The 23264-nt window shown below is 39.6% G+C and overlaps 1 protein-coding gene across 15 annotated transcripts in view; it reads right to left on the reverse strand.

Annotated features, from left to right (window-relative positions):
* Positions 1–23264, reverse strand: part of Tanc1 (tetratricopeptide repeat, ankyrin repeat and coiled-coil containing 1) — a 235544-nt gene that overhangs the window by 139613 nt on the left and 72667 nt on the right. For 13 of the 15 annotated variants that reach the window (XM_048345390.1, XM_048345389.1, XM_048345388.1 and 10 more), the window contains one exon: positions 1218–1295. In XM_048345390.1, coding sequence (XP_048201347.1) covers positions 1218–1295 — 78 coding nt within the window. Of the gene's footprint in view, positions 1–1217; positions 1296–10182; positions 10281–23264 lie in introns of all 15 variants that reach the window. The other 2 variants (XM_048345395.1, XM_048345396.1) reach the window with 1 other exon arrangement.

Genomic DNA, 23264 nt, shown 5'->3' on the forward strand with positions numbered 1-23264 from the left:
AAAGGCACTTCAGAAAATGGAAACAAGAGGTTTCTTTTTCTTTGTTGCTGTTTTTGTTTTGTCTTATTTGTTCATTTACCTATTTTATGGGGATAAGGGGGGCACAGACATGGAAGAATGGTGAACAAATACAGCAGTGGTACTTAGTAGACACTATGTTGAAAATGACCTATACAACTTGTGGGTGGCGATGGGATGGAAAAACTGGGAGAGAGCGAGGGAAAAAGTGACACTGTCCAAAAAGAAATGTACTCTTTACCTGACTTATATAACAATAACCTTTCTGTGTGTCACCTTTATAATAATAAAAAAAGCTTCAACTTCCAAAAATAAGTATGAGAACAACAGATGTTAACAATAGTCTTATGAAGAATTACATGATTTTTAAAATGAAAGTATAATTTGGTGATGGCTCAGTAATAAATGTACCTATTCATATTTTTACTGAAATTAAAGACAAAATATTATTTGACTAATGGTAATGCAAAAAATAAAAAGGAGCTACTTTCCAGCAACAATGGAGTAATTTGAGTTTATAGAGTGAAATGTATCACTTCAGCAGAGTTGATTCCTGCTGACAGATTTTTATTGTGCAATACAAGTAGGCAACACATCGTTTACCTAGCAAAGGAAACAGGAGTATAACACTGTGTGGTCACCAGAATAACCCTAGAAGAGGTTATCACACAGAATGTAATGCTGTTAGGGTCCGTGTGCACCAGAACACTACAGACTGGAATGAAACCCAAGCCAAATCAAGCACTCTCCTCATAATGAAAACTAGAAGTCTGGCGTTAAATAGGGCTGCACCTGTTAGGAGTAAAATTTGATACTCAAAAACATGAGAACCAGTCAGTCAGCAGTTGGTCCAACATGTAGAATGCAACTGCATGTGAAACAAGGGAAAGGGCTTTCGAGAAATCAAATTCCTGAACACACCTGATATCCCTCCATCTCTTCAACTGTGCCTCTGGATCTAAATGACCTGTTAAAATTATGAACCTTTAAAGTCTTCTTGGGAAGGATTATGTTCATAACCCAAACTTAATTTTCAAACTCAGAAATACATTGGGTTTCTTATGTCTTCTAGGATACTGCCGGTTCTAACCTTCCATGTCCTGCTCCCAAAACAATGCATCTATGTAGCCTGGAGCAAGGAGGGCCAGCTTGCCCAACACTGCTTGCCACCCTTGCTCCATTTCTTCTCACACACATACCTGTTTCTTTCTTGCTTCCCTTTCCTCCCTCTCGGCTCTTCTTCAGCACAGCCTTCAACATTTTCAACACTCTTGTCTCTACAGAGGAAATGGGAAGAGAAGAAAAACAGGTTGGAAATGTTGGCATACTACTTGTATATTTACCTAAGAGAAAACTGTGCTCAAACAAATAGATTCCTCAGGATAATGTAAAGGCACTCTGAGTTTACTATGAATAAGCCCTAGTGGGAAACTACATGCTTAAGATACCAGGATTGCTTTATAAACTTTTAATTAAGTGATCAGAAGTTCACTGTCTTGTTATAAAAGTTACAAAACAACACAATGGTGCATTCTCAGCATTCTATATCTAATTAAGGTTATGAGGCTAAACCTGGGTCCATTATCGTAACATATCTGGCACTATAATATGGTCTCCCAACCCAAGTTCATCAAAAGAAGACATTAAAACATGAAATCAAAAAGATAATGGTTAAGAGGAAGCTACATGGTTAAAGGCAATGTTCTACAGGTGCAACTAATTACATAAGCACAAGGAAAACATTTTCGAAGGTTATGGGAACATAACATATCTTACAAGTATTTGCAAAATACAGTGGGAACACATTTTAACCCTGATGTCAGGAGAGCGTATTAAATAGCACATACTCTTGAATATTTGTGCTATATATAGTTGTGACTTTCAGGTGGAAAAGGGAGGTGAAAACAAGCCCCTGGCATTATTGCAGAATCCTTGAAAGAATGAGCTGTATTTTAAAGCTTATAAAACAACACAATGGCGCATGTCTAAGATGAAACAGGAAACCATCCCCACAGAAAGAGATAGACAATAGCACTATTATTTAATCATGAAACCACTGTCCTTTATCTCTCTCTTCCCCCACTAACTCACATGACAGCTGGAAAACCACAAACACTAACAAATCCTACTGAGTTGTGTAACCCAATACACCTATGCTGATGCATTGAGAGAAAACAGAAGGCAAGTAGATTGCTGGTGAACAGACACGGAGTGGAGGAGGAGAAAGAAGCAAAGGGAAGGAAGAGAGCCTAGATTTGAGGCTTACAATGTCCTGGGTGACACGCCCAGCCATACCATCTCTTAACCCCTAAAATAAAGCAGAAGTTTGGAGGGGCCCACTGAGAAACCTCCCTGGGCTGCCATTCATAGAATCACAAACATAAGCAGCAGGGTGACCCTTTTTTTTTTTTTTTTTCCTGCAGTAACATGCCAGTATTTATTTTTCCAAGCCCTTTGTTTTCCTGATGAAAAAACGTAGGCCCTGGGAGACTGACTTGCCTAGGGGTCGCTCAGCTAATTAACAGCAGGGTCAAAATTCAAAATCTGCCGAGTCCCAGCAAGGGTTTGCTTTCCTCCTATTTATTCCACTGCTCCACCAGCTAGCTGGCTGCTGGCCTCTCTAAGATCAATGAGGCTTTGGGAACACAAATAAAACTGAGATACAAGAAAGCTAATACTGGAAGTAGAATTTGGAGAAAGTCATACTGCTTATTAGAATTAAAGAATCTTACAAACAAATCTTTATACACAAAAGAAGCATGGCCCTAATTCTGTTTCGAAAATGCTATATATATATAAGCTGGGCAACTATAATCCTAGCTACTCAGGAGGCTAAGATCTGGGGATCATAGTTCAAAGCCAGTGTAGGCAGAAAAGGCTGTGAGACTATTATCTCCAATTTATCACCGGAAAACTGGAAGTAGACCTGTGGCTCAAAGTGGTAGAGCGCTTGCCTTCAGTTAAAGAAGTTCAGGGACAGCACCCAGGTCCTGAGTTCAAGCCCAACAACCAACAACAACAACAAAAAAAGGATCATCAATAATAGAAGCTACGGTTTCACATGGCATGTTGAAAGTAATTACAACAGTGATATAACAGTCGTTTCCATAACATGGAGTTCATTTCACTTAGCATCATCTTTTGTGGTCATAAGGGTATAGCTATTGGGCTCTTGTGATCCTCTGCTGTGACTAGCCTAAACCTGTGCTAATTATTCCCTATGAGGGAGACCATAGAGTCCATGTTTCTTTGGGTCTGGCTCACTTCACTTAGTGTAATTTTTTCCAAGTCCTTCCATTTCCTTACAAATGGAGCAATGTCATTCTTTCTGATAGAGGCATAAAATTCCATTGTGTATATGTACCACATTTTCCTGATCCATTCTTCTACTGAGGGGCATCTGGGTTGGTTCCAAATTCTAGCTATGAGAACTAGGAAACTGAAAGGGAATACCAAAATCGAGAGACACAGGGTAAAAAAAGACAAATGATTACAAAAGCAATACTTGCAAATTGTTTAGTGTAAATCTACTGAACAACGAACTCATGGGGGGAAAGGGAAAGGAGGAGGGGGAAAGGGGAATGAGGGAGGAGGTAACAAACATGTATCCAATGCTTAACATATGAAACTGTAACTGCTCTGTATATCAGTTTGACAATAATTTCTTTTTTTTAAAGGGAGGGAGGGAGGTTGGGCTACATAAATAGGCCCTGGTTGAGAAAAAAAAGTTTCACCTAAAGAACAAATTAAATGACTGGGAATGTGGCTTTGTGGTAGAGTGCTTGCCTAGCATGCATGAAACCCTGGGTTCAATTCCTCAGTACCACATAAACAGAAAAGGCCAGAAGTGGTGCTATGGCTCTAGTGGTAGAGTGCTAGCCTTGAGCAAAAGAAGCTCAGGGATAGCACCCAGGCCCTGAGTTCAAGCCCCATTACTGGCAAAAAAATAAAAATAAGAAAGAAAAAGAAAATAAATTTAAGAATCAGCATAAAATAGAATCTAGAAGAGGGCACAGTCTGCTTCCATATGGGGGACATAAGAAAAAAAAATTTTCCCAATAGGCTTTTTTTTTTTTTTTTTTTGCCAGTCCTGGGCACTGAACTCAGGGCCTGAGTACTGTCCCTGGCTTCCTTTTGCTCAAGGCTAGCACTCTACCACTGGAGCCACAGCGCCACTTCTGGCCATTTTCTATATATGTGGTGCTGGGGAATCGAACCTAGGGCCTCATGTGTATGATAGGCCATATTCCCAGCCCCCTAATAGGATTAAAAACAAACAAAACAAAAAAACCACGGAAATGCTGTGGTATAAAAAAGAAGAAGCAAGCCAATTGCATACTATAATTCCAGCAATCTGGAGGCTGAGGCAAGAGGATCATAAATGTGAGAACAGCCCAGGATACCTAGACCCTTTCCCCAAAAGAATAATAAATTAAAGACAGGACAAATTAAACAAATGATACAGTATTTATAGCACTTCCACTTGAAGTCAACCTTTTAGGTTTGAAATTTACGGGCCTACACACACTACTGGTTGTGGTCTTGGGACTTGAACTTAAGGCCTGGGTGCTGTCCCCGAGCTCTTTGCTCAAGAATAGTGCTCTAACACTTTGAGCCATACCTCCACTTCCAGTTTTCTAGAGGTTAATTGGAAGTAAGTCTCACAGATTTTCGTGTCTAGATTGTCTACGAACTGTGATCCTTAGATCTCAGCCTCCCGAGTAGCTAGGATTACAGACATGAGCAACTGGTACCCAGCTATAAATACTTTAGCTTGTCCAAGGTACCTTAGACACAATGCTGTGGCTCTTCAAACCCTGTATCTATTAGCTCTCTTACCAGCTCAGGCCCCATCATGTTAGGATGCTTCTGGGATTAATTACCTGGTCTTCACCAAGTTTCAGCAGGCTATTGTCTCATTCACTCAAAACACACATGCCACAGGGCAAGGATATGGTGACAATGACTTTGGTTCTTCATCCTAGGCACCTTACTTATTTTAGGGAGCTCAGCTGTTTTCAGGCCAGTCACATCTTCTATCAGTGGCCTTGAGTTCAGAGAAAGAGGCTATCAAATATCTGCTGTAATTTTTTTCTTCTAGTTCCTGCTTTCATCCATAAATAGCAACTGAAGGGGAAAGCTTAAATTTTATTCTAAAAGCTACTCAAACAGTGACCTAGAGATACTGTATTAGTTATACCTGAATGCAAAAAGAAGGATCCTACCATCACCAGCAGAGAATGTAGATAAACACACATATGTAAGAGAAAGGAAAGTAAGCAAGTTTAATTCTAAAGTCAACAAATATCCAATGCCACCATGCAAAGTCCCCTGGAAGTTCCAATCATCTGTAGCCCCAAATCTATAACTAGAACGTGACATTCGGCCTGAAGAATGTGCTCCTCTGGAGGGGGGATGGGAAAAGAGCAACTATAATAAAGTAGGGAGCCAACACTGCCAGAGAAAACTATCTGGCATACTTGACAGTGTCCATAAGCTTAGAAACACAAACTCTACAAGCAGCTCTGGAAATGGATGCTTGGGCTATTAGAACTAGATGCTATTAAACATTGGCAAGATATAACTACTTCCTTTTGTTCTGATTGGCTTCACCAAAGAAGCACCTAATAATCTGGCTCCTTTCTTAGCCTGCCAACAATGGAGAACATATGCTGGTTTAGTTAACACAACTGTCTGGCTTGCTGTCAGATATAATTCTGGGAATAAATTAATAAACCAGTGTACTGGCTTTAAACAAAAGCCCTAATGAACCTTGTTAAAGGGAGCCAATCACTTTGGCAAGTTTCATCCATTAAAGACATAGAGAATAGTCTATTTCTAATTCCAGTTTGCGGACCAACAGGAGAACAGTGTAAATTCTTCAATGACAATGACGCCAGGAAGCAGACCTATAAGGTCAGCAGGCACACCCCAAGTGCACTCTCTGCTTCAGCACATACTTCCTTTACAGAAGCCATGTCAACTACTGTCATTCCCCCGCTGAGAGAGTGAACATTGACCTGTCATGAATAAGAACTAAATAGAAATGATATAAACCAGACTTCCATATGCAGTGCTTCAGACGGAATGATTAAAGACCAACACACTGAAAAAAGCAACTGTCACAGCAAAGGCATTGCTCCTATAGGACTATGAATACAGTACTATGAGGAAGTACTTGGGGACAAGGATCACAGGATAAAACTATGAATGATTGTCCTTCATTACTTTAAATGTCAAGGTATAGACTAAAAAGCACAGATATAAAACTGGCCAAATACAAACACTCAATTTCTGCCTCACAAAAATCTTAACTTCAGTGATAGCAAGTAGAATGAATTTAGAGTTGGACTCATTCTTAAGAACGCATTTTTCAGCCAGGTACCAGTGACTCATGCCTGTAATCCTTCCTACTCAAAGAAAACAGATCTTACAATCACAATTGAAAGCCAGCCAAGGCAGGAAAGTCCATGAGACTCTTACCTCCAATTAACCACCAAAACAAAAACAAAAACAAAGAAAAACCCCAAAAACCAAACTGCAGGAAGTACAGTTGTGGCTCAAGTGGTATAGCACCAGCCTTGAGCAAAATAGCTAAGGAAGAGTGCCCAAGCCCTGAGCATACACGTGTGCATGATGCGTGCACACCACACACACAGACACACATACACAGACACACACACACAGAGACAAACACACATAAAGAATGTATATTTCAAACCCAGGCATGGTAACACAGACCTGTTATCCTGCTACTTGGGACACTGAGGGAGAAAGACCTCAAGTTCAAGACCAGTTTGGGCTACACAGTGAAACCTCATTTTAAAATGAAATACATGTTTCAAAATACAGAGATCGTCTGTCATAACTTTATACATTTTGAGGGCTGGGGTGCAACATAGTGGTAGAGCACCTGCCCCTAGCAAGCTTGAGGTCCCAGGTTCAATCCCCAGTCCTATGAAAAACAAAGAAAATAAATGATAGTCATTTGAAGAAGAGAATGTTGTATGCAGGGAGGACTTTTCTCTGCCATTACAAGCACCATGGCTGACACCTACTTTCAACATCCCATGTGTATCTGTAGTTTCTACTATTGATGATGTTCGTGTATCACCTTCTTGTGATTGTATCTACACTATCTCTGTAATCTTATCTGAGTGTATGGGAAACAGTGTGTACTGGTATTAGAATTAGGAAATTCAAAGGGAATACCAAAATTGAGAGACAAAGGGTAAAATACGAGAAACAACAACAAAAGCAATACTTGCATAACTGTTTGGTGTAAGTGAACTGAACACCTCAGGGGGGGAAAGGGGGAGGGGGGTATGAGGGACAAGGTAACAAACAGTACAAGAAATGTATCCAATGCCTAACGTATGAAACTGTAACCTCTCTGTACATCAGTTTTATAATAAAAACTTAAAAAAAAAAAAAGGACAGGTTTTCAAGAGAAACTTGTAAGTAGTTCGTCTGACCAGTCTCATGTGACTTAGGAGCTTCAGCAACAAGGAAAACTATTTTTAGGCAAAGGTTTGATAAAGAATGGTAACCTTATGGAAGCACAATTGAGCAAAAGAGACTATGACCTAATAATGGTAGTAAAGTGGGGGGATCTTAGCCAGCTTGTTTGTCCAGATGCATCCTGGCCTTCTGGAATAAGATACATTAGACCCTTTGGAATGAGGTTTTAATGACCTACTTTCAGGCAAGGTAAGTAGCAAACTCCTTTATTCCTATGCTTCAGAGAAGGATGAGTGGAAGTGACCTACCTCTTCTACATTTTAAATCTGGGAAAGGGTTACATCTGGCAAGGAGCTGTACTTTAAGGTACCACACTATGAGTTCAACAACTAGAGGAAAGACCAACCTCCAGGTTACTACAGCTAAAATTAACAGAAGAAAACTTATCATGGTGTTCATTTAAAGAAAAAGAAAGAAGAATGTGGCCCCTAAAAAGCCAATATCCTCAAGTTGCCTAAATTCCCTATTTTCTACTATCATTTCATATTTAAGTTTCTCATTGTTTCTTCCCTTAAAAAAAAAACAACAACTCTGGGCTGGGAATGTGGCTAAGTGGTGGAGTGCTTTCCTTGCATGCATAAAGCCCTGGGTTCCATTCCTCAGCACAGAAATGGTACTGTGGCTCAAGAGATAGCATGCTAGCCTTGAGCAAAAAGAAGCCAGGGACAGTGCTCAGGCCCTGAGTCCAAGCCCCAGGACTGGCAAACAACAACAATAACAACAACAACAAAAATAATCTCTGGAAGATAATACCTCCAAAAGTTATCTCTAATATTTGTCACTTGGCTCATCAAATCTTTAGGGACAGGCACACTATCTCCATTTTTAGAATCCTGTATAGCATATTAGCATGTAAAATATAACCAACATCAAAGCAGGTAAAACAATGGGATGCTTTCAAAACAAAACCAAAATCTGTCCTTAATCACAACAGCAGTATCATAAGGTTTTTGAAAGTCTCAGAGAAGAGTGCCAGCATTAAGACAGTCCTCTTCTGCAGTGCCATACTGTCTCTCTACACTATTTCAAGATGAAGCTTAGAGTTGAGGGCAGGGACTGTGTTTATTCTTTAATAGATAACAGAAGCCAGAAAACAGGCATCATACCTAGTCTGTTATTGATATTTGTTGACTGACTTAACCAGGTTGCAATGAGCACAGATGAGCTACTTCCTCTCAAATTAACCAATTAGCCAACATCGCTAAGCCAGTTTATAATGGACAAAGAACATGATTATATATTCTCACTGGCAAGGAATGCAAGAAAACTCAATTAAATCCAATATGACATCAAGCAATGAGATATGAGGAAGAAAATGTACTTCATAATATCCCTTCCTGTCTACACCTGACGAGCCTAAAATTGCACGTCAGTTGTTCTAATACCTAAACTCCTATGATTTTGTGCACACTGCAACTTAAAGAGCATCTCCCACCAAACCATCCATCTGTCTGAAAGCAATACTCTCTTAAAGATGCTGCCTATGTGAATAAATAACAAATATAAACAAACAAATAACAAATATGGACAAAGTGATAATACTTAGAAGTAAAACAGTGGAAACTGGCACACATAAATATTAAGAAATATATTTTACTTCATAGAAGAAAAGTGGCAATACTGGGATTTGAACTTAGGGCTTCACATTTCTTGCTCACAACTGGCACTTTACCACTTCAGACATGCTTTGAGCCCAGCCTTTTGCTGGTTATTTTGGTGTTGGCATCTCACAGACTTTTCTACCCAGGCTGGCTTCAAACTACAATTCTGGAGATCTCAGCCTCCTGAGTATTAACCAGTTTTACAGGAATGAGCCTGTTTTATTGTTTTGCATTTCTAATGGTAATTCTATTTTTAATTATTTGAGAAACCTCCATATTTCTTTCCATAGTAACCACATGACTACATACTCTCACTAACAAAAGGATTCAATCTTTCCATATCCTTACTAATACCTGTCTTTTTTATTAACATATATTAATTGTATAAAGAGGTTTCACTGTGATATTCCATAGATACATATTATGTACTCTCATCAAATTTGCCAAAATTCCTTTCTTACCCCAACTACTTTTTAAAAGTTTTAAACATGTTTCACTATTTCACCTTCATACATGTATTTGAATTATCACACACACACACACACACACACACACACACACACACACCCTTTCCTTCTGCTCTCTGGCTAGTCTCCACTTCAGTCTCCATATCACCCTCCTATTGTTCATTTTTTGAGGTCTAGATTCTGCATTTGAGAGAAAAGATTTACTATTTGTCTCCCTCAGACAGGATAATTCCTTCAATGTAATAATCTCTAGTTTGACTCTTGCAAGTAAGAACCAATGGGTCAGCTGCAGGTTGGCCTTTAGGATTTCTCTTTGTTTTGACAACATTCAGTGTTTACCAAGAGAAAGGAAATGGGTGTTAGCAACAGACTTGCAACAGTCTACAAGTTAAGATACAGAATGGAGTAAGAGAAAACAAGGCAGAATTGACACAGTAAAATAAAGCAAGGAGGTCTTTCAGGGGCATTCTGGCTATGGCCTAGAAATTCATGGGAAACTATTACAGAAGCCACCCTGAAAGCCTCCCAGAGAAATCCCGGGAGGCTGGGGTATATGGGGTAGGGGAGGAACAAACCTCGATGCATTCCTGAAATTCCAGAATCTCTCCTTTTTTCCTGATCCTTACAGCAGAAAAAAACCTGGAAATTAATAGACCTGGTCCTCAAAATAAGACTGGAAAGAAGAGGACTTCTTCAGAATTAAGAGGCTTCATACAGAAAGGAGTTAAGACAGCCAGAAAGCCATAGCCACAAATAAGGAAATGACTTGGTTTTCCTTAACTTGAACAGCTGGAAGCAATGGCATGGATAAGTTATAACTTACTCTCTACACCACAAGGTCCAACCACTTAGTCTTCTTTATTGAAACCCAAGGGACAAATGAAGTTTCCAGCTCTATTGTTCCTTTCTTTTCCAGTCAGGTTTGTCTTTAAAAGATTTCAAATTTAAGTCATTCTCCCTCAAACTGGTATGAGCTCAAAAGAGGAAATTTTTAAAACCAAGTGTAGCCTTTCTGGAAACAATCATCTTGCCTCTGAGACCAGTCATTCCCAGGCAAAAGTACCTTTTCCATAAAGCCTTCTCAGGCACAGTAAGATAAAAGACACCTTTTTTCTAATGTGATAACTCATCTTACAGAAAGCCCCTGCTCACCCACAGGCTGGCTTCCATTCCTTCACCTGAATGCTTCCTAACCAAGTCTTACCTTTCTACCCTAACAGAACATAGTAGCTGCAATATTATACAAGCATTTTACACAGGTATTTAGATCTATTAGAGGAAGTAAGTCTCTTCAAAAACCACCACAGAATCATTTTCTCCTTATCATTTAGTTTGGTACAACTTTTTGAACTCAGGTCCTCAAGCTTACTAATAAACAAATACTCAACCACTTGAATCATGTCTTGAGCCCATTTTGTTCTCTGTGTGTGTGCGCCCACTTGCCTGGGCTATATACTATGCTTGTTCATGCATGGTACTTTTCAATGAGCCATACCACCTGTGTGGTTTTTTTGTGGTAAATTGTTGATGGTGCCTTGGGGACTTTTCTACCAGAGTTATCTCTGAGCAATGCTTCTCCAGGTCCTAGTTTCCTGACTATGTAAGATTACAGACATTAGCTACCAGAACCTGGCTGCTCTGGTTATTTTTGAGTGAGACTCTCAGTTTTCGTCTGGGCCAGTCTGGATCAAGATCTTCCTATTTACAACTCCAACTTAGCAAAGATGACAAACATAGACAATCATGCCTATTGAACTTTTTGCTGGCCTTGAACTCAATCTTCCCAATTTCTCCCTGTTGAGTAGTTAGGATTACAGGTGGCTTGCTACTAGTTAAACTAATATCCAGCCTTAACGTTATCTTAATTGCATCACCTCTTCAAGCTGAGAAAATATGGATAGTCATACCCTACCCGACATCCTCCACTCCTGCCCAGCATGTTTTCAGTTTTCAGCATCAATGGATGGTTACAGAATAACATAACTTTAATCTATTTATAAATCTCAGAAGAAATGTATGATTGTAATTCAACCAGACTGCCATTCTTTAATGAATTTAAGTAAATGTAATGTCCTCATTCAACATGCAAAACCCTGAGGAAGGAAAGAAATTGCCTTGATTCTCTAGGACTAGTGAGTGGAAGAAATGGTTATATTCTGACTTTACAGTTGAGGAATGAGCTTGGATTCAGAAAACCATACCCGAGCTTTGGCATGTACTTTGTACTTTGAATGGAAGGCCTCAGAAGCAAAGTCTTAGACCGTCTGTCTTCCTTTCCTTGCTTCCTTTCCTTCCGTAAAGCAAGTCACAATAACAGGAATTCCTCTTTCCCATGGTAGGTCACAGAAACTAGAAACACCCTTCCATGGAACAAGTAATAATAATAATAATAATATTTAAAAAGTCTACATAAATTATCAAACTTTCCCCAACTTTCTGTCAAGAAAAAAGGTCAATAAAGACACTCTCTGACCTCCCTTGTCTGATAAATTCTAAGATCCACATTCCAGGGGAGTCCTGCCTATACCATAGATAGGAAAGAAAGAAAGCTACATAGATTTCAAGAATATGAACAGACAGGTCATTCTGGGTCCTCCTTCAGTCTATTGCCATACTGCACTAGCCATTACAGTTTTTTTTTTTTTCACTCTACACATATTCCTAAGAACCTACTCCATGCCAAACAATAAAAGAGAAAGTCAAATATAATATGATCGTGGAGGATGAAAATAATGTTGGAAAACTTGGCCAGGAGGCTAACGTTTATGTCTCCCTTTTTTTCTATAAGAATAGCTCCGTGGAGGAGAGGAAGGAAAGGTACAAAAACCTGGACAGCTGAGAAGGTGCAGGACCACTCAAAAGATGAAAGAACCAATCAGCAATCCGAAGTTCACAGCTCAGGGTAGTATGCATGGAATCAAGGCTGACCAGAAAGGCAATGGTGGCCTGAAAGACAGGACAGCCAGAGAGAAAAGCAGGGTGTCTCTAAGAAAACAGGTAACAGAAAACAAGTAAAGGAATAACTGAAAAGAGTCTGGTTCTTTTCAGTGTTGAGTGTAGAACAATTCCAGATAATAGTTAAGACCCAAAGGTTGGGGGATGGTAAAGCTGAAACTTGAGCCCAGATCTCACTTCAAAACTCAGTAACTGAGCAGCTACCTCCAAAGTGCTGTATGGACTGGGAAGTATCTAAGAGAGCACTGTACCAAGTCTCAAAGAAAAGATAACTTTGAAACTACAGCAGTTAAGGATTCAGTCAAAGAGGAACTGGACAACTTCAGTATCAACACGAGACGCTAGAGGCCATGAGTCCAAAAACTGCCCAAGAAACCCTCTAGGTTCTGAATATACATCACAGTCCTTACTGAGGTCTCATGATGAGTTTTCCCCTTGTGTCATATATCAAACTATAATTCCAAACTTACACTGACTACCTCTTCTTAATGAGTGACAACAGCCTGAATAAAGTAGGAAGCATTCCTTGTACAAATTGATTTGAAGCGAATTATTTCTCCTTTCATATGTTCATCTAATGGGAAAACGGCTCGATTTCTTCCAAAAATACATGTTATAATTATTTTAAGGCAGAAACTTTATTTCTTGTTCACAAGACCAGAGTAATCATAATGCTAACAAGCCATCATAGAACCATCAAATCATCATAGAATAAGGCACCTCTCAGAGGAGGGTATGGGATGAATGATAAGCTTTTAATATGAAAAAAGAGAAGGCCTTAAAGACATTTTTCAAAAAGTATTAAAAGGTCCTCAATCAATCAATGCCAGATGAATGAAGTTTGGTCTTATAAATCTAAAGAAATTAAATTTTTTAAATTGCACTGCATCTGGCCTCAAAGTGAAAAGGGTCAGACAACTTCAAAGATGCCCTGTGAAAGGTAGCTATTCATTCCAAAAATGTCTCTTGCTTATGTAGCTGACAGATGACTCTTTCACTTAATGCCCAGAATAAAAGACATCAAAATCCCTCCTCCATTTCTGTTAGTAACTTGCAATGACCACAAATAAGGTTATAACCTCCCTAGGACCTCCCTTTTATTAGGGCAGGAGTTCTTAATAACATTCAAGGTTTTTTCAGCCTCCACCAGGTGATTCTAGGGTGCAGCAGGCAACACTTACAAACTGCATATGCTAGCATAGGCTCTGAGTACTTAGTATGCATGTGGCCATTTAATCCTCCCAGCCATTCTCTAAGGAAGATACTATCTATCTCCATTCTTCATAGCTAGACAAAGTAACATAGCTCATATGGGCCCAGAATCTTGGTGCCCCTTCAAGCAGCCTGGCTTCACAGCCTGACCATGTAATCTCCATACTGCACCTCTTCTTTTGAATAAAAATGAAGAGATTACCTCCTAGATAAGCAAGTACATGAACACACGTGGATACACACACATATGCACGCACACGCATGCATGCACATTCCAGATCTATCCTGAAAAGATTCTGCCTCTACTGTCCACAGTCGGTCAAGTTCTGCTAAGCCTGCAACAAATCAGCTACTTCAGACTGGAGCCATCATACCATAGTGCCAAGGGTGTAAGGATAAGAATGGGCCAGGTTGCCAGTGAGGAGGATCATTTCAGGCAGAGACCTTTCTGTCACAAGGCCAATATTTTCCTATTTCTAACACTCATTTATCCTCGTGGGTTAAAAAGGAATCCAAAAGATATTCCATTCTCACTGAGTGAACTACAATACTCTTGGACTCTTGCTGGAGTGGGAGGGAGGTTACAGCAAGCGTTGACCTGATACACTCTATTATTTATGTGGGCAGTTATCATATAATTAACCTAAGTCTTAGCTTTGAACATCAAGTTCAAGGTGTTCCTGCAGCGAGAAGGCCATGGTGAGCTGAATCAAATTCATGCAAGCCACAGACCATCACCATTCTCCAGACATAAAGCAAGTATCAGCATATTCATTGCTGAGCTCTTATCAGAGATTTATAAGGAAACCATTTTGTGGCTGCAAATATTTGGTTGGCAGGAAATAGTCTTAAGAAAGGTTCAGAAACTGCCACCAGGGTGTGTGAGAAAGATCAGGTGGGTATGCACAATGGCTTTATTTCTTAATTAACTCCAACAGTCTCAATATGGGGAATCCCAAAGCTCTAGATGAGAAGTCACAGGCAAGTCATTCTAGGAAACAAAAGCCAAATATGGTATGACTTTTTCTTTTAAAGTTTACAAATTGAGGTTTAATATTAACAAATCTAGTCTCAAGGTAAGGTGAAAAATATACAAGAGGCCATCTGAGGCAGGAATTTGTAACTGGGTGCCATGTGCTTTAGGAATATGGACCTTGTAGCCCGAATAATACTTAAATAGAAAATATGATGCCAAAGAAAACTACTGATGCTAATATGCAAACATCCAAGTATTTAAGAAATCTTGGCATGGTGGTATGTACCCAATACGTAAATAAAAGATAGCAGCAGATCTAACAACTTTGGCTGTTTGTTTTGTTTTGTATTGGTCAATACTAGAGTTTAAACTCGGGCCTCATGCTTTGGCAATTTTTAAAGCAATGATGGCATAAACAGTATTTTTAACTACCCCTAGTGATGTGAAACCAAATTCTGTACTTCCATGTAACAATGTCACAGGTGGTGAGGTCATATAATTTTGTTACTCACTTTCATGGATAAAGAAAAGGGTATACTGTGGCTATTTAATGAAAATACAGCTGTGATTTTTGTTATTCTTTCAGCCATCCAAGTTCATAGTCCATTCGCACCCAGTCTAACCAACCACCCTAAAGTTAGTTAAGGACCCTGACCTAGAGGAACAGACACAAACTTGGGGAAAAGCTACACTAGTAAGCTCAGCTTCATTCCACTCATGGAACCACTGAAATCCTGAAAAATGAGCAGTAATTTACAGATTGGCACCTATGCACAGGATTGGGTATTCCTCATAGGCACGGATGTGTTTCACATCAAATATCAAGTCCCATGATTAGTCTTTAGAGAAGTCTAAAAGCTCTGTTTAACAATGAAGTCCATTACCACCAAATTAGTAACTCATCCACAACAATCAGGCTTGGCACTGCAGGAGAAAGATCTGTAGAAATTTACATTGTAAGACAATACACAAAGGTACACAAAGAAAAGCCAAGTCTCACAGTTGGGATAAATGTACTTTATATACACTTCTGATTTTATTGTTTTCTTATTGCTGTCCTTGTACTTTAAAAAAAAATTAAGACTTGGCAAGTACAGTCTCTCTGTTAACAGGATCAGGCCTCCTAGTGAGACAGTGCCAGTGGTTCAGCCTCTCCTGCCCCCTGTGCTTCATCTCCCTCAGGCCATTCCCCAGCTGCAGGCTCTAAACCAGGGGATGCCCAGAGGAAGATAAATATAATTCAGAGTCTAAAATACATGGACTTACTTTGGGCCAATGCCAATTTCTCATGGATCTCGGATAACTAAGATGGTTTTTGTTTGCCTGGTTAGAAGCTGCAACAGCAGCTGCAGGAGCACAATACTTTTTCTAAACTAATAAAATTACCTAAGTCTGGTTCATGATTTCATCTATGGCAGCAGCCAAACATCCCAGATAGAAGCCTTGTCCTGTTACAGAAGAACATTGATCTTAGCTCTGAACTAACCTGGAAGCACTCAAACCCAACAGCAAAATTATACTCCCATTGAACTATGAAGTACAGGGTATATATGGAGATAACAAATATTTTTAGGAGTCCCATGGAGCCTCAATCAAAACTCTAGAGTTCAAGTTTTAACAAGTGAAAGTATGTCACATGCCACGTACGAACATTATCCTTTTTTTTCCCTAAAAGCCACTAAAAGGTTTGATGAAGGCTCTGGGCCTTACAGTGAAACCTTTGATCACCCCATCACATCTGAGACCTAGAGAACAGGATGGTATTGTGACACAGTGACAAACCACACATGCACACATGTACATGCAGATCATTTATCTTGCGTGTGGGAGCAGAAGCTATGGTTTCCAAAATGAGAATGTTTCTTGTACATTTCTTATGCATGTAGCTCAAAGCTGTTTAATACAAGTGTGTGGTCCAAATGTCTCCCTTTAAGGATAAACAGCCCAATTATTAGAACCCAGTGGAAAACAGGACACATGTTTTTTGAATGACTTTGAATTAGAGACAGTTAATGTGAAATTGTTCTACACAGACTGAAGATGTCGCACAGATGTACCAAGTTTTTGTGGTCTCAGCAAAACATCTTTCTGGTACAGCAAACTATATGCATCTGCAACAAAGCTGGACATAGTGCATAATTTCTAAAATATTCAAATCTTGTTTTCATGTAGTAAAAATTCCCATGCCAAGCCTTTTCTGTCTTCTCACACACCTAACGACACCCATATTTCATTCAAGGTGTTGATAATTCCTTGAAAACCATAAAACCACATTTCTCTCTCATTTAGGCTTTTATCATGCCTCCATTAATTAGCTCATTATTCTTATTATAAATCTGTTATACACAGAAAATCTTTAGAAGGTCTATAAACTCCTAGGTTGGCCTGCATTTGACTTGCTCACCCAGGCCCTTGGTAAAGTCTCTTTCACTTTTATCAAAAGAAGGCACATAAGTTTGCTTTATTTCATATGTTTGTGGAATAAACAATCCGCTGCACAAAGAACAGAAGTAAAGACATTCATAGATATCCCTTTTAGTCCAGATAGCAGTATCAGGTAAGAACTGCTAACTACCCTCTTTGGACAGAAAGGAAATCACGACTTAGAATGACAAACAGCCTATTCCAGGTCACTCCTCAGTAGCTAACACTTCAATTGCCCCCCACAACTGGGGCAAAGTCACTTACTAGAACCTTGCCTTGTACTCAGTACTTGGACTCCAATTATTGTGACATACCACAAGAAGTCTCCAGTATGCAGCATGGAGGCTAAAATCAGCATTACTGCAAAACTGCAGTGCTATTCTGATTATGGTTTTAGTTAAAACAAAACATGTTTTCTCTTCTTCTGAAAGGTAAGCTGGATGTCACAGCCCCAAACTAATATTATTCCATACTAGCCCAGTACTGGCTCTTTCCTCCTGTTCTTCTTAACTTGGGGAAATTATCTGAAAGCCCATTTTGATGTGAGTAATTCGTAAGTTTGCCTCACCACTGTCCTGTCAGAGCAACTACTGTGCTTCATTTCCAACCTGCTGACAGCAATCCTAACGATGCAAACTCAACATGTCCAAAACAAAACTTCCTCTTCACACTATCCACTCACCACCTGTGGGTCCAGATGCTCAAAGCAACACCTACCTTTGTTCCACTGAACTCAAAGCCTCTGTGTTTTTATGACTTCCTTGCTCATCTAAAATTCAACAGACTATGTCTGGCTGGTTCCAGCTCCTCTTCACTCAACCTAGCCTCTGGAGAGGTCCTCCCCATCACTCTAGAGGCTTCTATCCCCAACCTTCGGTACACTACTCTCACAGTAGGCCATGAAGTGCATCAGAATCATCCAGAAGTCACTAAGATGAAGTCTGCTGGGACCTAGGCCCAGAGTTTCTGATTTCTGCATCTGGGGTGCAGCCCAATGATCCCCAGCTGATTTGCCACAGTTCGAGGCCCACACTCTAGAGAGATACTGTTAATAGTCTCTCCTCACGTGTCATACAAATTTTTCCAGAGTTTTCTCATCATAGAGCAGCAGCACAGCCCATACTCAATCTGAAAATTTTAGGTCCCTGATAGTAAACCTGTAGAGCTGTGCTGACCACCCACCAGGAACCCCCTGTGTGTGTCAGACTGCAGTCAAAACAACCCCAGGGATTCAGCCTCACTTTCAGATTTACATGGCAATTCTGAGCAACTTGTAGCCTTAAATTCATTGCTAAATTCCACAATGACAAATTGGTTTTATATATTCATTAGAAGGTCCCTTGTCCTTAGACAATTTTTGTTATCCAAATGTGATAGGAAAGGGGGAAGCCTGAAAGGAGAGAGGGAGAAAAAAAAAGCATATCATTTTCAGGATAGGGCAAAAAGGTGTATAGGAAAACAAAACAGAGTTCATTTTTAAAGAGTACAAACATGTCTAAATACAACCTCTCAAGATCAATTTTACAGAAGAAAACTGCATAGACATTTTTTTTTTTTGAGACAGCAAAGTGACTCATTAGCAAAGCAGAAGTATACCTCAAGGTGTGAGGCACACAGTTCAAATAAGAGTAAACTGAACCCAAGCTCTTGGGGCCAAAGTTTTCTTATCCAGTAGAATGGAGATGTTAAGTGCTGTGCTACTTAGGCCTTCCCCTAGAATCCCTCTCCAGTGGTTTGACTATCTGGGTTGTGGGAAGTCACAGGCCTGAGCTTTTGAAGGCAATTCTGTTTTAATGTGCCTACCTAATGAAAGAAACAGGTTCTATGTATACTATCTTTATTAACGAGGTCTTTACTTGAAAGACCTTTGTCTGCCCTTACTTGCCTGCACATGACTGATTCAAACAGCATGAGTATTTAGATATCTAGCAGAGTTTATATTTTCACACAGTCATTTATAAACAAAGAAGAGAGATTTATCAGAGCTGGCCAATTAACTCCCATAACTGAGACTTCTCAAAAATGACCTGAGTTTTAAGGCATTTTCCTTCATACCATCTCATAGATTCTCATAGACAAAAAGCATGGCCCAACTGTCCTTCTCTCAAGCTAAATGAAGACCAGGCTGGAAATTAGATGAAGCTATAGACAACTCACAGGAGTTTTCATGGAGTCACATTTTTAGCAGTTGCCTTTATTTACTTTTGTTGCTACAACAAGATACCCAAGATTTAGTCATTTATGAAGGTAAAGAAGTGAATTAATAGTTCTGGAAGTCCAAGATCAGGCAACAGCATCTGGAAAAAGTCTTGTGAGATGTATCATAATGCCACAGAGGAGAAAGGAGGACAGGCTAACAAATCTCCCAGCTATAACATCCTTTCATGATATCTAATGCAATTCCCTCTTCAATAGCATTAATTCACTTTAAATAAACTAATAACCACTTTTTGTTTTGGTAGCACTGAAGGCTGAACTCAGAGCCTCACACTTACACATCAGCCATGTTTTTCACTGTCTGCTTTTAAGGTAGGGTCCTGTTTTAGGGGAAGGCTAGCCTGGGCTACAATCCTACCTGTACGTCCCTGAAAGGCTAGGATGACAGACGTAGACCACTGCACTTTGCCACTGGTTGAGACTGTCTCACAAACTTTTTGGGGGACCCAGGGTGGCCCCAAACTAGAATCTCCTAACCTCTGCCTCCCAAGGAGCTAGTATCACACACTAGAGCCACCAAGCCCAGATCCTAATCACCTCTTAAAGATCCTCTCAACACTGTCACACTGGGGATCAAGTTTCAACAACAGTTTTAGAAGGGACAAACTGCATCAAAGCCACAGCCATGTAATTCTGTAAGAAAAAAATATTTATCATGACAGATGAAAATTTGAGTAAGACCCAGTTCCTGCCCTCAAAGTCAATCTTCTTGACATAAGTCTGAAATGGTCCAGTGGCATGATGGAAACAGAAAAAGACAGAGCGAAATGATGGCAAAGGCTATAGAGTCAGGCAGACCACTCTATAGATATAAATCCCACCTCAACTGCCCTTTACTTTCCCTGCAATCCTGGGTTTGTTCTTAGCTCTCTCTCAACTCTAGATTCCTCACTCACAACAAGAAATATACTCAATTGTGAAAATTAGACATAAGATATGACAAGTATCTAGCCCTGTATCTGGCATAATATGGCTAACAAATGGACTAAATTTCTCAAATAAGGAAGACACTTCCTTAATACTGACCCACCTAACAAATTCTAAGATCCATAATAATTGAATGTTTCATGCAGTGTTTTAAATCTTCCTTTCTCTTTTTTGTGAACATATTTAAAATGATAGTACTTAATTACCAGTTAAAGTATGGGAGTGACTGAGAAGCATGGAAGGATGAGTCACAAATTTCTGGTTTGAGAGACAGGGTAGAAAGTAGAGCCAATAATCAAAATAGGAAAAGCTAACAGAAACATGGGGGTGAGAGGGTTGGAGTGGAGTAGCAAGCTGGTGATAATTAGGGAGGAAATGAGTCCAGTTGAGATAGCTTGAGTTAAATGTACCTATGAATCATCAGAGCAGAAATGTCCAAAAAGATTGAGACTGAGAGTGAATTCTGGGACCTGAGGTTATTAGCCATGTGGATGATGGCTAAAGCCTAGAAAAGTGTTGAGACTCCTCAGTAGGGCTGAGCAAACTAAAAGAAAACCACCAAAGGAGAACACACAAGGACAGACACAGCAGGACTCAGCAGGAAATGAAAGATAGAAAAGCCAAACAGTGGTGATTGTGCAAAGGAACTCAAAGAAGGATTCACATGAGTGGTCAGGAGTATCAAGTAATATAGGAAAGTCATTTCAAGGATTACAAAGTGATCACAGAGCTCAATGATCAGAGGCCATTTGTCACCTCAACAAGAGCAGTTTATGTTGAAGCAATGGAAACCAGATAGGCTACCTATGAGGTCCCTCCTGAAATGTGGAAGTCTTTTTTTTTTCCTTCCTTAAATTTGTACTTTTATTCTGACATAATGCAAATGTTTACCACAAAGATGCTGACATAACTGGGGCTGGGGATAAGGCCTAGTGGCAAGAGTGCTTGTCTCATATACATGAGGCCCTAGGTTCAATTCCCCAGCACCACATATGCAGAAAATGGCCAGAAGTGGCGCTGTGGCTCAAGTGGCAGAGTACTAGCCTTGAGCAAAAAGAAGCCAGGGACAGTGCTCAGGCCCTGAGTCCAAGCCCCAGGACTGGCCAAAAAAAAAAAAAAAAAAAAAAGATGCTGACATAAAAACAGTACCCTAATCTGTGAACATGTGTATTTCATTTTTTCCTGAAAAATATTACAAGCATTAATACTAGCCAACTGAGCATTCTTTTTTTAATATTTCTTATTGTTATTATAAAGATGATATACAGAGGGTTTACAGTTACCCCTTCCTGAGCTCTCTCCCAGTTTTTCCCTCCTGTCCCCACCCACAAATTATAGTGCATTTTCAACATTGTATCTAGTGAGTATCACTGCTGCATTTGTTCACCCTTTGTCCTTTCATTTCTGTAATGGCCCCTCACCCTTCCAAAGACAGATAAATGAGCAAACAAGACAAAAGAAAACAAAAACAGCAATGAAGAAAAACAAATCTCATTTCCATTTCCTGGAGTTCATTTCAATAAATATTATTTTATATGATCAGAAGCATATCAGCACTGTGCCTTTGTGTTCCTAAGAATATTCTTCTTTATGGGCTAGGAATATGGCCTAGTGGTAGAGTGCTTGCCTCGCATACATGAAGCCCTGGGTTTGATTCCTTAGCACCACTTATATAGAAAAAGCCAGAAGTGGTGCTGTGGCTCAATGGTAGAGTGCTAGCCTTGAACAAAAAGAAGCCAGGGACAGTGCTCAGACCCTGAGTTCAAGCCCCAAAACAAACAAACAAATAATATTCTCCTTTGGTCCCACTGTATATGAATGCCTCTGTCCTGTATAATTTATCATGTCCCAGTGTATTGTATAGATCTAGCTTCCACATATGAGAGAAAGCATGCACTGTTTGTGTCTCTGAGCTTGGCTTACCTCACCTGTGAAAGTCTTTTAACTTCAAACCTGGAGCTCACCATTCTCTAAACCCAACAAATAAGATATCAAATCGCAATGGGTTGCAAGGCTTCATTTTCAAAACAGAGGCAGAGTTCAAGGTTATAATCATTTAACATGATCTTAGCTATGAAGCTCCTATCTATTTCCTGATGCCAAGGAAGAAGAAAAAACAATTAATTCTCTGGCATGCAAAACCCAGAGGAGGAAAAATGGAAAGCTTACTAAATAAGGTTTCGGTTCAATCAATACATTCAATTGCTATTTCAACGTTACTTTGAAAAATGTGTTACCTCAGGTAGAAAGGCTTGGTTTCAGTATGCAAATTTCTTGCAAAATTCTATAAGAAAATTTACACCTGGTTTCTAAATAAACTACACTCTTGCTGAATTCAGCAAATTACTGCTCAATGTCCTTTTTCTCATTCTGGTACAGTTACTATCATAAAAAGGTTGTTCTTATGCGATTCTTAAATTAAAATTATAAAACAGTTCACACATATTATGCCCCCCCCCACAAGAGTATGTTTGTCTTGGCAGTTCATGTAAACTGGTTAAACTGGTTAGTGAAGTTCAAAAGTTAAAGTTTGGACTATTTGAGAATCCTGACATCCTTTTAAAAATACCCCTCATTCTTTGTAGACATGCCTGAATCTAAAGAAGTGATTGCTTTGGGTCTTCTGGTCATTAATATGGAGCTATCAGTCTTACCTAGTGGTAAGCACCACCAGCTTAAGACCTAAACTAAATTTTAATTCACCATACCTAAAGAAGTCCCAGAATCCCATTGTTTAAAAATCTACAGCAGAGTCTCTTGTATATTCCACTGACATGCCCCTATTGACAAAGGCTTCCTTCCCCCAATATCTTGGAGAGCAGTAAGCAGTATAGCCACTGTTCCTTATTTTAAGCAGGGCATGAGAGGAAAGATAAATGCAGAAATCCCAATGGAATCAGCTTTAACCTTGACCCTCAGCCCCTATGGAGGAGTATTTTCAACATC

This window comes from Perognathus longimembris, chromosome 4, assembly GCF_023159225.1.
Source record: "Perognathus longimembris pacificus isolate PPM17 chromosome 4, ASM2315922v1, whole genome shotgun sequence".
Classification (NCBI taxonomy): Eukaryota; Metazoa; Chordata; class Mammalia; order Rodentia; family Heteromyidae; genus Perognathus; species Perognathus longimembris.